The 15864-nt window shown below is 33.4% G+C and overlaps 1 protein-coding gene across 1 annotated transcript in view; it reads right to left on the bottom strand.

The window, feature by feature from the left end:
- Positions 1 to 15864, bottom strand: part of LOC117107478 (E3 ubiquitin-protein ligase RNF213-like) — a 57078-nt gene that overhangs the window by 36539 nt on the left and 4675 nt on the right. Inside the window, exons 7-26 of the mRNA XM_033249179.1 lie at positions 14243 to 14572; positions 12443 to 13062; positions 11824 to 11983; positions 11303 to 11520; positions 10364 to 10495; positions 9661 to 9813; positions 7176 to 8050; positions 6675 to 6796; positions 6343 to 6417; positions 5965 to 6068; positions 4689 to 4824; positions 4374 to 4578; positions 3937 to 4168; positions 3454 to 3603; positions 2918 to 3032; positions 2094 to 2262; positions 1532 to 1706; positions 1213 to 1319; positions 646 to 837; positions 382 to 504 (exon numbers count right to left, since the gene is read on the bottom strand). Coding sequence (XP_033105070.1) covers positions 382 to 504; positions 646 to 837; positions 1213 to 1319; positions 1532 to 1706; positions 2094 to 2262; positions 2918 to 3032; positions 3454 to 3603; positions 3937 to 4168; positions 4374 to 4578; positions 4689 to 4824; positions 5965 to 6068; positions 6343 to 6417; positions 6675 to 6796; positions 7176 to 8050; positions 9661 to 9813; positions 10364 to 10495; positions 11303 to 11520; positions 11824 to 11983; positions 12443 to 13062; positions 14243 to 14572 — 4393 coding nt within the window. The remainder of the gene's footprint in view (positions 1 to 381; positions 505 to 645; positions 838 to 1212; positions 1320 to 1531; positions 1707 to 2093; positions 2263 to 2917; positions 3033 to 3453; positions 3604 to 3936; positions 4169 to 4373; positions 4579 to 4688; positions 4825 to 5964; positions 6069 to 6342; positions 6418 to 6674; positions 6797 to 7175; positions 8051 to 9660; positions 9814 to 10363; positions 10496 to 11302; positions 11521 to 11823; positions 11984 to 12442; positions 13063 to 14242; positions 14573 to 15864) is intronic.

The following is a 15864-nucleotide window of genomic DNA, read 5'->3' as shown; positions in this document are numbered from 1 at the left end:
AAAGTAAATAAAGACTGTCTTGTCACAGTCTGTGTCACTAATCACAATTGCAAAGATGCCATGCAAGATATCTGATTTAAATAATGTACAACACCAGTATTTTTTACAACTAAAACTCCACTTAGATAAAAAGGCTGAAGTGCAAGTTTCAACAGTGCAATTCAGACGACATTTTTAATCTCTTGGTCCTATGTGCAACATGGCACATGTGCATGTTTAAGTATGCAGACTGTACAGAAAACTAAAAGGGAGTGTCTTCCAGCGTACTGCCCAAATTCACTACCAGAAAGCCTCCACTGAAAATAAGTCTTTGACTTTCCAGAATTCATTCCATTGCTTAATGAAAGAAAAACTGAAAAATCAAAAGGAAAAATATGTTACCTAAATCGCATGTGGATAGCCAAAATCTTCTTAACATTATCTGTTGTCAACTCGTATGTGTCGTCGGGATTACTGACATTCTCGATTCCCATCACCATGCACAACTTCCGCAGCTTCTCATCCCTTGTGGATTAAAATTGTTATCAACAACCATCAATAATTATACAATATTTCTATAACCATTGTAATGGTATACAAATTTTCAAAGAAATTTCAGGACTTTGAAATCATTTAACAAAACCATGACTGTTTACTTGAACTTACCTTGGCAAAGAATCAAAATCTTCTGCCAGATTGACCCTTTGAAGGTCAAGCCCTCTCATTAGGCTCTTCGTCATCACATTTTGTTGCAGCACACGACCATCTACATCAAAGAGCGTCCCATTACGATCGATACTGAACCCCATGAATGTCATTGTCTGGTGGTCACGGTTGAAGAAGATATACGGATGTGGGCTAAAAAATGAAACAAATTTAAATCAAATCAATTCTTTAATCATTAAACACATTAAAATTACAAAAAAAATATTATTATTGTCAGAGGAAAAAACTTTTCACAGAAAATAAGTTTGCTATTTGTTTATCCTGCACAGTCTTGTCCTTACTGATTTTGAAGTTCTTGGCAAAATATATTGAATGAAATGAATGAATGAATATATCAACTAGTATGCAAAAACATTTATGGCGCTGTATTAAAGGAAGGTTGGAGATGTTAAATGCTACTTGAGAAGGATGATTATTTTAATTCCATCAGTTAGTATAATTATAGGAAATATTTAGCAACTGTCAGTTTATCCATAGATTATCATTAGTTATAAGTTATGTCCTTACCTGGTTTCCCAACGTCTGCGTAGTTGGATTAAAATATCTTCATCTTCTTGGTCATCAGCTATTCGAAAACTTTCATCACTCATTTGTAGTGAGGGAGTAGCAAAATCCTGAAAAGGGAGAAATAATTATATTTCAAATAATTATATTTTGTGTTGTCTGTGATTGGGTTTTGGCACTGGTTAATAATAACACAAATGACCACTTATAAACATAGAAATATTACTGCCATGAATATGTAGAGCCGGTTAGTATGTTGTGACTAGCTAGTTGGCTTCAAGTAAAAATTTTAGTATGAACAATTAGATGAAAGAACTCAGACCTTTGACATCTGCAACATGAATTTGACAACAAATGTTTTAAATCCATCCAATCCAGTGTCAGCCAGCATAGCCAAGTCGCAGAAGACAGAGCCCTCGCAGGCTTCTAACTGCTTATTGAGGAAACAAGCAAAATGAGACAACTCTGACCATGAAGGATCTGGAAGGCCACAATGCCTGTAGGTAAAAAAATAAACATAACTTGTGCTTGAGTATTGTAGTGTGCACGTTAAATTTTGTAGGTATGGGAATACCCCAGATTTAATATCCCAATTGTAGACATGGTGAATAAGCTAATAGCCTACGGTATCATTTTTACTTGACCCAAACTTTAATTAATAAAAAATTTCCATTCGCTTATCTGTTTGTTGGCTTTTTAAGGGGTAGGTTTAGAGAAACAAGTTGAATTTGGCAACAGGTCTGCCAATACTGCGTCTATTTTTTCTTTATGATAATAAAATGTGCAATTATGACAGTAAAAACTAGAGGAATGCCTTCTTCCTCAGGTTCTACGACAACCAGTCACAGCAGATCTACTGTACTTTAATACTTCAGCTTCTTTACCTTAGTAGAGTTGCCAAGCAATCAACATGATTTCCATGTAATTTACGTCTATTGAAGGTGAAGGCATCTAGAAGGATTTCTTGGTCAAGTCTTGCAAGGTACTGGTAGGGTCGCTGAAACTTTGGACTTCTGAACTCTAGGACATCCATCAAGGGGTCATGAAACCCTTCTGACAAATAGAAAAGTATTCATCTTGTTATAAGAACCAAATGATATAGATAATTAATGTATAGAGAACAGTACATGCTACAATAAGAGCACATTTATCAAGATTTTAATCAAAATTTTAAACGAATAAGGAAGCTGATTTGCATGTAAGGGTATATATATTCATGTTTATTTGATTAAAGGCCCCACCATCGCTGTGACAAAATTTCGCTCTTGAAGATATACACAGGGTAAACTGACCTCAGTGGAGGTATAGGCCTGGCAAACGGGTCAGTCATATGAGGAAGAGTCAGAAACCTGTGTACGCTGAAATGTAATTAGCTCGGAATTCAGGTGCAGCCTTCTAGGAGGCAATTGTCCTACGGCTCAGGAACGCCCACGGCCACAGCTAGGGATACTGATTTCTAGGAGAGGCTTGGCTAGGCCCAAGCTGACTAGCAAGAATGCTAGTGAGGTTTAAAACCTAGCTTCTTCAGACCGTGCTATGCCTCAAAAAGAGGTTGAGTGGTATTATAGTCTCCACACCTACAGATTAGCATTACCTCTCGCAGTGTACAAAATAGTAATTAAAATATTACTATGCCGACAGCAGAGTTATAGTCAAATTATACCTGCACTTAAAACCAAAGAAATGGCATGATATACATATTCATTACCTGGTAATTGCTGTTGAGATTTTTCAAATTCTTTTCTATGTGTCTCTTTTGGTGGTCGACACAAAACTGTTGGAAGGCTCTCAAAAAAAGTGTCTTTGCTGGATCTTCCCTCACTCTGAAATGTCAAGTAACATTAGTGATCCTTACTTGCATATGGCATTTATACTTATGTGACATTTATCAATTGTTGTCATTAGTCAGGCCAAATCATACCAAATCACAAATCTATTCAGTTTGCTTGTATATAAACTTAGCTAATCCTTTAAGAACTGACATAAAAAAACTAATAATACAAAAAAAAAATCACATTTCTTGATTTTTAAATATTAAATAGCTATACTGCGGCTCATCACAAGTTCCCAAGACTCTGCTCAAATTTCTTAGTATCCAACTATAGGACCAATAATTTACATAATTTTAAGAAGTTCTATTTGCTTAGTTATATTCATCATCTTAGTTCATATTCATCTAGAATGTTTAAGTTGTGCTAGGCAATATATTTGTTGGAAATAAATGAAACTAGCATTTGAACCAACCATAGTGTCTTCAACCTTGACTTCATTAGCATGGGTGACTTCTATTAAATAAAGGTCATAGAAATGCCTACGCCACACAGATCCATCGGGGCAGCAAATTGTGTTTAGAATGAGAAGGTTGAATAGAAGGTGATCTAACCCGCTACATACCTAAAAAAAATAACAATTAAAAATGTGAAATGTGAGAAAACTAAATGTGTAATAACTGTAATATTAAAAAAGGGGAGTAGCTACCTTAGACAAAAAATTTGATTTAATGTGCATTAAATAATATAATGCAAGATATTGACAAACTGTCAAAGAAATGACAAAAAAGAAGTTTCAAACATATTTAACAAAATCATAAAATGTCATCAAAATTAAGTGTTTATGGTACATATGGTACACCAGGTTCTAAAGTCATAAGAATAATTCAGTGAAACCAGAACATTTCCCAATTAACTTTTACCACCAAGATGCTAATTAAACAAACTTGCTACACACATTTGGTGAAACATCTAGGTGAATAATTCGTGGAAAGCGGCGATTCATTTCCTGTATACGACTGATAAGTGTCTTTGCAATGTCATGCTCTTGGACAGTTGTTGTCTGCAAAGGAACAGTGATGCAGCAGTCTGGGCGCCTGACATCTCTCTGAAGTTGTTCCTTGTACCTTTGAATAAGCAGTGATTTCCCAACACCTGGTCTTTTGGAAGAAATAGCTTGCACACACGTTCTGTAAAATTGAAATAGGTTAAATGAAAATTCTAAAAGTTTCCCACATGCAAGATTGCATGTAAAGATTCATAAACATCAATTTCATGTTTTATGCAAATTGCAATAAAGTTGATCGTATTCATATTCGCAAAGAGTTAGCTAGGAGAAATTGTTCAAGATAGGTCAGTATGTAACATATTGTTGAATAAATTTAAGGATCTAACTTTTGATTGGTTAGTGTGGCAGCTGGTTGCAACCTCCCATTGGTCAGTTGAACTTGCTGTGTAAATTGCATACACAGGTATTCTTGGATGTCGTGCCATTTTCTGCAAGTTGGTTTATCAGAAGAGATGCGGTCAGAATTTAAAGCTGTGACTATCCGCGACTGGTCTTCTCTTTCTCGGTTACAAACAATGACAAGTTGGTAATCTAAAATATTAAAACAAAACAGAAATGTATATAATATTTTTTATTAATATTACATATTTACCGTGATGACAACAGGGAAGAAAACAACAATACAAGTACAATTTGCTTACCAGACCTCCCTTTCATAATCTGGTGAAGTTTTTTGACAGCATCAACACTGACATCATAATCCAAGGCATCAGCATTCACAAGGCAATACGTCTTCACATTTGTACCGTTCAATGCTCGTCGCCACAACAACACAACCTGGCAAGGATTATTTTGCTTGTGAGCAATGATATCTAATTAAAATGTTACAATTTCAATTGAAAATTACTGATTTTATTATATTTATTTTTACACAACAATTTTTGGAAACAGAAAATCTTCATTTGATGTTAAATTATAAAATGTAAGAAGCTTGCCACCTTGACTTCTGATGATTAGTGCCCAAAATTTATTACGAAAACGGAACTTAGATAATGACATATTGATTATTCATTATATATTTTCGAATAAAGTGGTTAGCACATCGGTTGTGGCTTGGACTCCTAACTTTGAGATCAGGGGTTCGAAACTGTGGCACTAATTGTACTAGTTTCCTGCACCGAGTACAAACCCACAACTAGGTACACTCCCCCAGGGAGGAGAGAAGGTTGCACTTTGTACTGGTTTGCCATTGTATTTTATCCAGTGACACAAGGTAAATAACGCTCAGTGCCTTTAATTATTCATTTGGAATTGGCACTATATAAATATTTAGAACTACAATTAATATAATAATTTCAGCTGTTTTCATTTTCTTTCCTATTCTTCTTCCTGATTCTTAAAATGTTCTATTTTGCATTCATTATTGATAATAAAAATAAGATTATGGACATGTTTTTAATTGTGAATTTTACATCACAAAGCAATAATGATTTTTCTTTACTTTGGAAAGAACAAATCTGCACTGTTTGTGCGCAAACTTAATGAAGCCACTCAGCTGAAAACTAACAAAAGTACTTATCAGAAGCAATTGACATGTTTCTGCCAAAAAAGTTGCACCTAATCTGCTTATTTTGTTATGGGACATGGAACTATTTTCCAGGTTACCCCGATGCAGAGGTTAATTTTCGCCCCTGTCATTATAAAATTATGTAACCATGAAGCTACTAAGGACCAATCTACAACAGCTACATTAGTCAAAGACAATGCCATACACAATTCAGCTCAATGACACTGAGATTATAAGTAATTTTCCAACTTTACCACCCCTCTCTTCTAACCCCCACTATGGGCCTTTTGACTGTCACAGCAGCAAATTTAGAACTAAATTATTCCCTAGCTAAACCTCTGCATGGCCACCATAGCACTATACATGGGGCATCACAAGACCAAGCTCCAGCTCTTCACATTGATTCTAACCTCTTCAAGAGAAGTTTTTGCGTTGCACAGCAAAACCTCATCATAGGCTGGCAAACTTCCATTGCCTTCCATGTAGACTGACAGCACAGTATGCAGTACATCTCCTGCAATACAACATAAAATTGAATTGACAAATTTATGAACCCACAAACAAAACTGGAGCTCTAGACTCAGAACAAGAGTGCCTCTCCATTTTTGAAACTGACTACAATGTTATGGTGGAATTCACCATTCCTCTCACATGAGTCAGTTTACCAATTAATATTCAGAACAGTGAGACAAACTTATATAAAAAAAACTGAAAAAGAGATGAAGCAATATGAATAGTTATATCAACATTGTACAACTCCTGAGTAAAAGTGACAAAATATTACTTACTAGCTGGGCACAAAATGAGGTTAGGACGCCCTCTTGTAAGCAATTGAGGAAAACACCTAACAGTAGCTTGACAATCTGAAATGTAAAAAAAAAAATACTAAGACATCAAACTGAAACAAAAAAAAATAATAATAATCAATCTGTATTCAGCTTTGCCATTGTTTTTCTTTCTTTTGTGAGTTCATCCCACTTCTATTTGTCAATTTAGTAGTACATTTTTACAGCATGTATCACACTTTACTTAGATTTGCCAGTTGTTTGTGAGTTTTATTTGTCCAAAAACTGTTTATAAATGCTACAAAATAAATATAATTTCAATTAAAATCACATACCAGGAGCAAGATGTTTCAAAAGTCTTCCTAGCGTTTCAACACTGACATAGTCAGAAAGATCAGCAGATTTTGTTGAACTCAAATAATTCTTCCAGAGATGGTTCAGTTTTTCGATAAGAGTCCTAGGAGAAAATTAGAAGTGATAATGTGTCAATGGCGAATAAATATATTCCCTCTTCAACTACTAAATTTATGCAAATGAGTGAACAATGTGAAGTAAGACCAACTGGAACACTGAAGGTAACATATTTCTAAAAATTTTTTCTACCTAAAACTCTAACCTACTTTAGGATACTTAGTTAAGAATTTTATGTTTTAATATATTGGAATAAATTTATGATTGATTTTGTTTGATGACTATGTTATTAGGAATCAAAGTAGGTTGTACATGGGATTTTACTGTTCATTGCACAAGAAACAGAATTATTATTATCACATTTATATCGCAGGAATATTATGAAATGGGAAGAGAGTACTTTAATATTAAATATAAAGATTTACCCTTTGAAGTTTTTCATCCCTTCTAGAAGTTCATTTCTCACACTCTCAGTTCCATGTCCAAGGTTTTGAATACTGATTGGTACCAGCTGCTCTTCTTCTTCATCTCTAACAACATTTCCTATTTGCTCTTCTCTGTCTGCTTCCTCATTATCATGGTTTTGCTGCCTTAGTTCCGATAGAGCACAGCCAACCCTACTGTAAAACCCCCCCACTAGGTCTTCCAAAGTTTTTTTAGAGTATGGAGAGTCAGTCATGAATGTCACTGCATCTTCCACATCAATTATTCCCTTGTCTTCCAGCACTGCCATTGCTTGTTCCTCATCTAACATGCCATCCAACTCATCCCAGAAGGCAACCAGACGATCCTTTTCTTCATCTGAAAGGACATCTTCAATTTGCCCACTTTCTCTAAAATAAATCTCATCATCGTTTGATTCAATTTCCTTTTCTTTTTTAACCATTGCAACAGCTTTTCTTAAATCCTGTACAGTACAGTCTGGTTTGACAAGACTTAAAAGAGCATACACTTCTGGACTGACATCTTCCTCACCAAAATTTGCAAGAGCACGTCGCAAAATAACAAGCTGTTTAGTAGTATAAACATTTAAGAAGTAAAACTCTTCTCGCTTATCGTCAATGTAATCATACCATTGCTTCAAACTTGCATCCATAAAGTTGAGGAGCTCTTTTAATATTTCAGTGAGTTCTTTCCTACCGAACAGTGGTTTCTGTTCAACAACACAGAAATCTACATGGACTGGTACCTTGTAGCTTTTGTCACAAATAAGTTTAATATTCAAGTCTGTGAAAAGCACATTTCCAGACGTGCACATTTTTTTATAATACATTTCCAGATCTTGAGCGCCATCAAACACCTGAAAAAAAAAAAAAAAGAAAAAGGAAGATAATGAAATTTAATTCAATTGATGCCTCCCAATAATTCTTGTTGCCATACAAAAATCAGAAATTGTGTTGGTAGTGCAAGAGTGAGACTATATAGATCAGGAGGAAATACAAAAATTCAGAATAGATTTACCCATGACACCTTATTGTTAGCAATTTCTTTAACATTCATGAAATCCTCATAAACTATTAAAGCAGAGTTGTCTTTTTCCTCACCACCTGTAATTGACTTAATAAGTTACTCTGTGGTCTGCCAGCACAACCTTCATACATTTTAAATTACCTACAGCAAGTGACATGACAATAAATGCTGGTGTGTTTTCATTGACATCTTAAATCATTCAACATTATTTTACAATTATTCTAAACAGTCGGGTTGTGTCAGTTAATTTATTTTAATTTACATTACTGCATTTTGAGACCAAAACATTTTTTAGAATTATTCTTTTAGGATTTTTCTGTGGAATTCATCATCTTTCTTCGACCAACAGGCTGCACCCAACTAATCAAATTATACAATAGAACCAGAAAAATAAGTGTGTTAGGAAGTCTTAATTTAAAATGTAGATATATGTTCTTGTTCCATGTTTTCATTTAATTACTGAATGCTACCGTACGTAAAATCTTTAAATGGGGGCATCAGAAATTCTATCAAGCATTTATCCTAGCAATTTATGTTTACCCCATTCGTCGTACTTACAGTAGGTTCATTTGTCTTGTCAATATATACATGAGTAAATTCATTTTTTTTTTGGGTTAATGAGACATTTTATATAATTTGCTTTTGTCTTCATCTATTAAATCATGTCGTCTGCATACTCACATTCTAATGCTATAAAATTATATGCCATATGTGGATTCATTCCAAATGGATTGCAGATAGCATGCATTTGAACTAATGCACCGGCTAAAGCAACACCAATACTCCTAAATGATTCTGAAACCAGTCTCTCATTATTTCTACTATACGTTGGTCTGAGAAAACCATGTTAACATCTTGATCAATTACATAAAGTGTAACATTTGTTCAACTGCTTCAAACATTTTACGAGAGGCATTTGTTGTATTTATGACTTTAGCTAGTTCATTTGCATTTGTTTCATCAATTTCTTTTTACATTTGATCATTGAGTTCCTATATTCCTATTATTATTTTTTTGACAAATTATTGTACAATCAAGTGACAATGTTTGTTTCATTTAGTTTTAAGCATAACATATGTCTTTCAATTGAGATCTATGCAATCACTTTGTCATCTTTACATTTTTATTTTTTAACACAACCCATCATATCTCTTGCTGCTGTGTGAATACAGTACAATATAACAAATTATACACATAATTATTTGGATTTAAATGCATATCATTACAGTTAGAATTAGCTAGTTGTAGATCAAGTTCATCGCAAAAGTGGGCATAAATCTAGGTAAATATGACTACAAAAAATTAACATCCATTAATTGCAACATTTGATATTTCAATCGATAAAAACAATTTTATTGGCTTCAGAAGTCAAATATTTTCTTTAAAATATCTTTACAATCCCTTAATCACAACACATGCTTTTAACACAATCGAACTAACCTCCACAAAGCGATCAACTTGAGACTTGGCATCAGTGGTTTGGTGAGCCTTCCCAGCAACCAACATCAGCTTACTCTGAAGATCTTTAAGTTGTTCAACTGTGTAAATCTTCTCTTCATCATCTTCCACAGGAACACGAAGTATTAATGTGTGCTGGAGAAAAAAACAAAATATAATCAACAGTAATCCTAGTGAATATCAACAAAAAAGTAGTGAATATCAACAAAAGATATATAAAAAGACATATTTTCTCTTCCTTACTAAAAGATGTGCAGTTTTCTTATGACTCGACCATAAAACCTGACCTCCGAAGCCTGGCTTTAAAGACAGCATTTCCTTTTTGTGTCCCACATGCCAGAAGCCAAATAATATTTAATAAAGACAATCATAAAATATAGTTTATGCCCAATTTTCCCAAAAATGTTTGATGCGTTTAAAATTGTAATTCTAATTGCCAAAATTTGACAACTAATTTATTTAATCAAAATATTAAAACAGAAATGCACGCAATATATTTCACAATGTGGAATATTCCGATACTAAAAATTGTCCGTTTTCATGACTTTGGAATAGGGTATCCATCTGTCTGGTATAAGCAGTTGATGGGTGGGACAGGATTGAATATTTTAAATGTTAGGTAGATCTAAAAGTTTACAAATCACTGGTCTACACTACACATGTTTATATGTAATATCAACTGTACCTCTTCTAATTTGCCAATTTCATAAATCCCTCCAGCATTAATTCTCTCCACTTGGCGTAATGAAGTCACTTCCACAGACCCATGTGAATCTTTGACACCTTTCAACCATTCCATGTGACGATGAATATCCTCCTACATAAGAAATAAAATAAACAGAATAATTATATCTGATGTTCTACCTTGTTATATATATGTTTTAAAAGTTTTAGAACCTGGAGTGTTTAGCCTTTCTGCTTGGCCTTTGACCTTTCATTTATTTTAAAGTTTTCAATTTATTCTACATAATTTTGTTTCTTTGTAGTTTTATTTGTGCTGTACTATGCTTAATTTCTACAAATTTTATTAATAATTATAAGAGAGTTGTTTATATAGGCCTGTTGCTAAGCTTAAATGGAGTGATGCACCTGCCTTGTCATCACAAATTTAGTTTAGAGCATCGATAAAACAAACACGCAATTGTAATTTAAATAATGGGAATTACTGAGTATGCTAAATTAGCTCTTAAATTATATAAAACGGGAAAACTTCTCTTTCAATGAACAAATGCTAATTTCACTAACATAATTTTCAGAGTGAAATGGGCACAGACTGTAGTGCTTACAATAGATTCATAATAGAGGTGACCCAGACAGAGTGCTTGCATAGAATACTTTACATACACTGTGAGTACACCTAAATAAGTAAAAATGAGAAATTTAAAAGAACAAAAGAATAAAATGAAAATTAAACAACAGAAAAGAAACATCCAAAACGAACTAACACTATTGCTAAATGACCATCACCTATGGTGTGCAAACTGCTACTTGAACACTTCGCTGTGATAATGGTATTTCTGAAATGTTCATCAAAAGTGCCAGTGAAGATCAGTAACTTTGCTTTCATTTGTATAAATTTGTTTAATCATACTCACATAGGAATGTTAAAGATATGAAAACTTACAAGTTTTGTTGATAACTCAGGATCATTTTGCAAAGCTGTCCAAGTATGGTTGCAGATACGCATAAGGTAGGTGTAGTCTGAGTCTTCAGTTAGATCAAAAATAAAGGCAGCATAGCCTGTAGCAGCTTGGTGAAGGCAGGAGACTCTGCCAACTTCAATGTCAGTTTCACCAGCTTGGATCATTGCAAGATCCACAAACACCTTCAACTCCTGCATATCTATCAGTGAAACATTAATAAATATAATTTTTTGTTAGCATTGCAGATAAGCTTGGGGTAATAGGCTTTACCATGTTCAACTGCTGAAACATGAAATCCACACTATCAAGATCGTAAATTTCATTGCCAACGATAAATACAGCAGAATCTCTATCACAATGACCATTGCAATTTCAATTGTCATAGAGAAGCTACTTCATGTTTCCTGTGGTTTTCCAGAAAGAGAAATCTTTACTTCAATATTTGTTTCCTCTCAATTTTCTTATCTAAAAATTACCACCTACTAGCAATAACCATACTTACTTTTGATTTCCTTTTTAATCCAAATAATCAGGTCTTTACATTTCATCAGTGTATGTAAACATTTTTTCTGGTCCTCAGTGACACCTTCCAATTCCTTACAGGCTGTTGCAACATCTGTATTCAAGTCTTTTAGGCAATTTTTTTCAAATTCTATCTCGCTCTAAATGGATTCAAATGATATATAACACAAGTAAACAACGTGAATCCGATAATAATGATTGTCAAAAGAAGAGATACTGTTTATGTTGTTTTCCTTTTAAATTTAAGTAAATTATCAGCTGTCAATGAAAATTTGTGCAAAAAATATTATTCTAGCCATTTAACCAGATGCAAAAGTAATAACATTTATACATATTTTGCATATAGTCCTATATTTAGGCCTATTAAAACGTCCATAAGAAAAATTTATTATTTCAATTCATAATATAATTCATCCTTTTAGATAAGGTATTTATTTATTAATAGTTCACTCTTTTTTCCATTTACACTACAATAATCAAGTTCAATGTAAAATGTACGTTTTGATATTATATTTTATATTATAACACATAGCCTATTAAAATACATAATATATAATGTATTTACGAAGGTACAGTATGTCATGAAAGAAGATACTTACTGTTGAACACAGAAGCTCTACGGGTTTGAAGTTGCCTGTCAGATCAAATGCATTCTTAATCTTAAGAATAATCTTGGCACTTTCTAAACTTCTACCAAGTTGACGATAGAGGCGCACTTGTTTACAACATTTCCCAATCCAGTCATTGGGGGCATTTTTGGTCTTAAAGACACCAAGTTCTTTCTCCAAGAGGTCATCCTTGATTTCTCCGAGTTTGTTCTTGACAGCAAGTAAGGTTATGAGGCCAGTTGTTAGCTGTCCCCTAAATTTATCCCATTCCTCTTTCACAAACCTCCACACCTGTGACTCTACCTCCTGTAAGGTCATCAAGGAGCCCTCTGTATGCTTCTCAAGAACCTTAGTACCTTTCTTTCTCCAAAATTCTTGAAATAGTCGACTTTCATGAATTTTTTCAATTTCTACAAGCATGTCAGAAACAGCAGGAGACAACTTGAAAAAGGTAATGACTGGAGTGACACTCTTTGGGCTAATGATCACCACTTGAGCTTGTATTGGATCACACAAATCAGATATCTTCCGGCAACTCATATTTGTTTCCAATGCTTTCTCAATATATGTGACATCCACTGCCTTTACCCTTCTTCCACTGCCTTGATGGTCTTATTAAATTAAAAAATCAAATCAAATATATATATATATATACTATTAATTAATATAACCAATGTAGGCCAATATAGTGCTCAATATATATAAATAAATAGATAGAGCTAGTAATATTATTAGATAAAAACAGGAAAAACTTCGGTTGAGGATTGCACTTCCTAAGTTTCAAGAACGGGACACGAAAACAAGTTCTTGCTTAACCATGCTGTTAAGTAAAGTATTTCACACCACCTGGCCAAGTAAACCTATATATACTCATACCACTCCACTCTTCTCATCAAGCACCTGATGATCGCATATAGCATATAAAGTTTTTCCTGTTTTTATCTAAAAATATATATATATGTAGCACTATAGCAATCATCAATAGGGGCAGTCAGTTTTTCACAGCAGACAGCAGCTTGGAGTGACAAAAGAAGAAGATTGGTTGTGTATTAAATATAATTATTATTATAATTTTGCTTACATATTTCATTAATATTTTGATGTGTAGAGATGACAATTAATTAATTAATGGATCCTGACATGAAAAGTGTGCATAAAAAAATACTTATACATGTGACATATTGCTATTGCACTTTGTCACTGTTTACTGTGTGTGTATAATCATGCGTGAACTATACAACTTGTGCATGCACACTGAAGTTGGATGCTGTTTTTTCCTCAGTTGTACTATAAGCATTACTCATTAAAAAGACAAATTTATCCAATAGGTTACTCTATATAATATATCATTTTGTCACTCTGTCTGAAGAAGATTGTGGGAACACATATATATTTATTCAACCAACTGTCAATCTCTAAACCAAATTTTAAAAAATCATAGCCATTATGGATGGTTTTTTATAGCTAAGACTTTAAAATAGTACCACTGAGGGTGATTCAGACATGAATGAAAAAGGTTAAACTGTATGCAATGGAATCTGGTACATATTTCACAGAAAACAACCATAATAATAATGACTGATTACAAAATGATTGCAAGAGATAATGATATAATGAACAGATATTAAAATTATTCACTTGATGTTCCATAGGGCTTCCAACAGTAAAATTGGAATACATATATTTTTTAGTAGGAATAAATAATATTGTCTATTTTGATCATCTGGTAATTTGAACGTAAAAAGTCCAATGTTAACTTATTAGTATTATTCAAAATGACTAAGAACTCACCGTGATGTAAGCTGCTACAAACGTCTAACAAAATTCCTACACGATAACGCACATCTTCAAATGATGTTAACTCTGTTTCTCGACACTCAAGTATTTTCGAAACAATATCTCTAGGGCCAATAACATTTTTCATTCGTAAACACAATCTTGTTATTTGTGGGACATCAATCACCTCACAAAGTGCCAAAAAGTGTTCTTTATGCCTCAAAAGAACACGGAGCTCCTCTACAATTACATCACCATTAGTAAGTCGGGCAGTCGCATCTTCTATCTTAGACTTGACAGATAAGACCTGGGTTTGAGCATTTTCATCTAATATTGAAATGCTGTCTGTTTTCAGTTAGAAAAAAAAGTATATTATTTACACATACTGAATAACTAATACAATTTTTTTAAAGTTTATTTTTCTTACCTTTGTATGTCAGGCTTAATTTCACCATCAATATTGACGAGAGGCAGCTACAATATTTCAATCTAATTAATTAATGTCTAACATATAACATAGCATATTAACATATTATAATTTTCCTATTAAAAATAATTTAAAATGATTATTATTTATTGCAATATATGGGTCATTCCGTGCCAACTCAACAAATGGGATGGCTGGGTACTGTATCAGATTTTCTTGAAACTCGGATATAATGTGCACCAACATGTCTGATGAACAAACTCAAAATTTGACTTGCCAATTCCAAGTCGTTTAGAAGTTACGGCCATTTGAAATTTTAGGGTCATACCCCTTTTTAGCTATCAATTATGATATATTTGTAAAGTTGCATTTTCAATTAGCCATATCTTCAAATAGAATAAAGATAATTAACTGAAAATTGATATCTAGACTAACTTTTGGCTGTAGAACAGGAATATAACATGACTTTTGGTATACCGGACCACGTTACGAAAATATTGGTTTGTAAAGACCCTAACTTTAACGAACTGCATAACTGTAATCAGCACAAAAAGTTGTCTTAGAATGAAAGGTTTCATGCCTCTAGACCGTTCACAGATAATATTATGCTCATTTGAAATCAATCGTAACACAATATTATTGCACAATTCTTGCACTTGGGCCATTTTTGGGGCATAATATCTTAGTAATTAAACAATTTATCCCTTTAACAGACTGTATAACTGAAATCAGCACAAAAAGTTGGCCAAGAATGAAAGGTTTCACGGCTCTAGACAGTACACGGATAATATTATGCTCATTTGAAATCAACAGTAAATACAATTTTATTGCGCAATTCTTGCACTTGGGCCATTTTTGGGGGTACTGTACATATCTTACTAATGAAACACTATATCCCTTAATGAACTGCATGCCTGAAATAAGCACATAAAGTTGTTTTAGAATTATAAGTTTCAAGGGTCTAGGCAGATTATTTTTAATATTATCGTTATTCAAAAATTTATTTTATCACATTTACGCACTGATACCGTCCCAAATTGAAAAATATACCCCTTTTCAAATCGCTTTTTAAACATGAAGGGATAAAGACACCAAGCTGATATTTGGAACATCTGATCATCATATATAAACTAATTAATGGTGCAAGTTTTAACAACAAGCGTACTTGCCCACAGGGTCAAAGGTCACCATGAAAACGAGGCATTTCTGT

This window comes from Anneissia japonica, unplaced genomic scaffold, assembly GCF_011630105.1.
Source record: "Anneissia japonica isolate Jap-2015-1 unplaced genomic scaffold, ASM1163010v1 scaffold284800_len683186_cov164, whole genome shotgun sequence".
Lineage (NCBI taxonomy): Eukaryota > Metazoa > Echinodermata > Crinoidea > Comatulida > Comatulidae > Anneissia > Anneissia japonica.
This window is presented reverse-complemented; position numbering and strand designations above follow the sequence as displayed.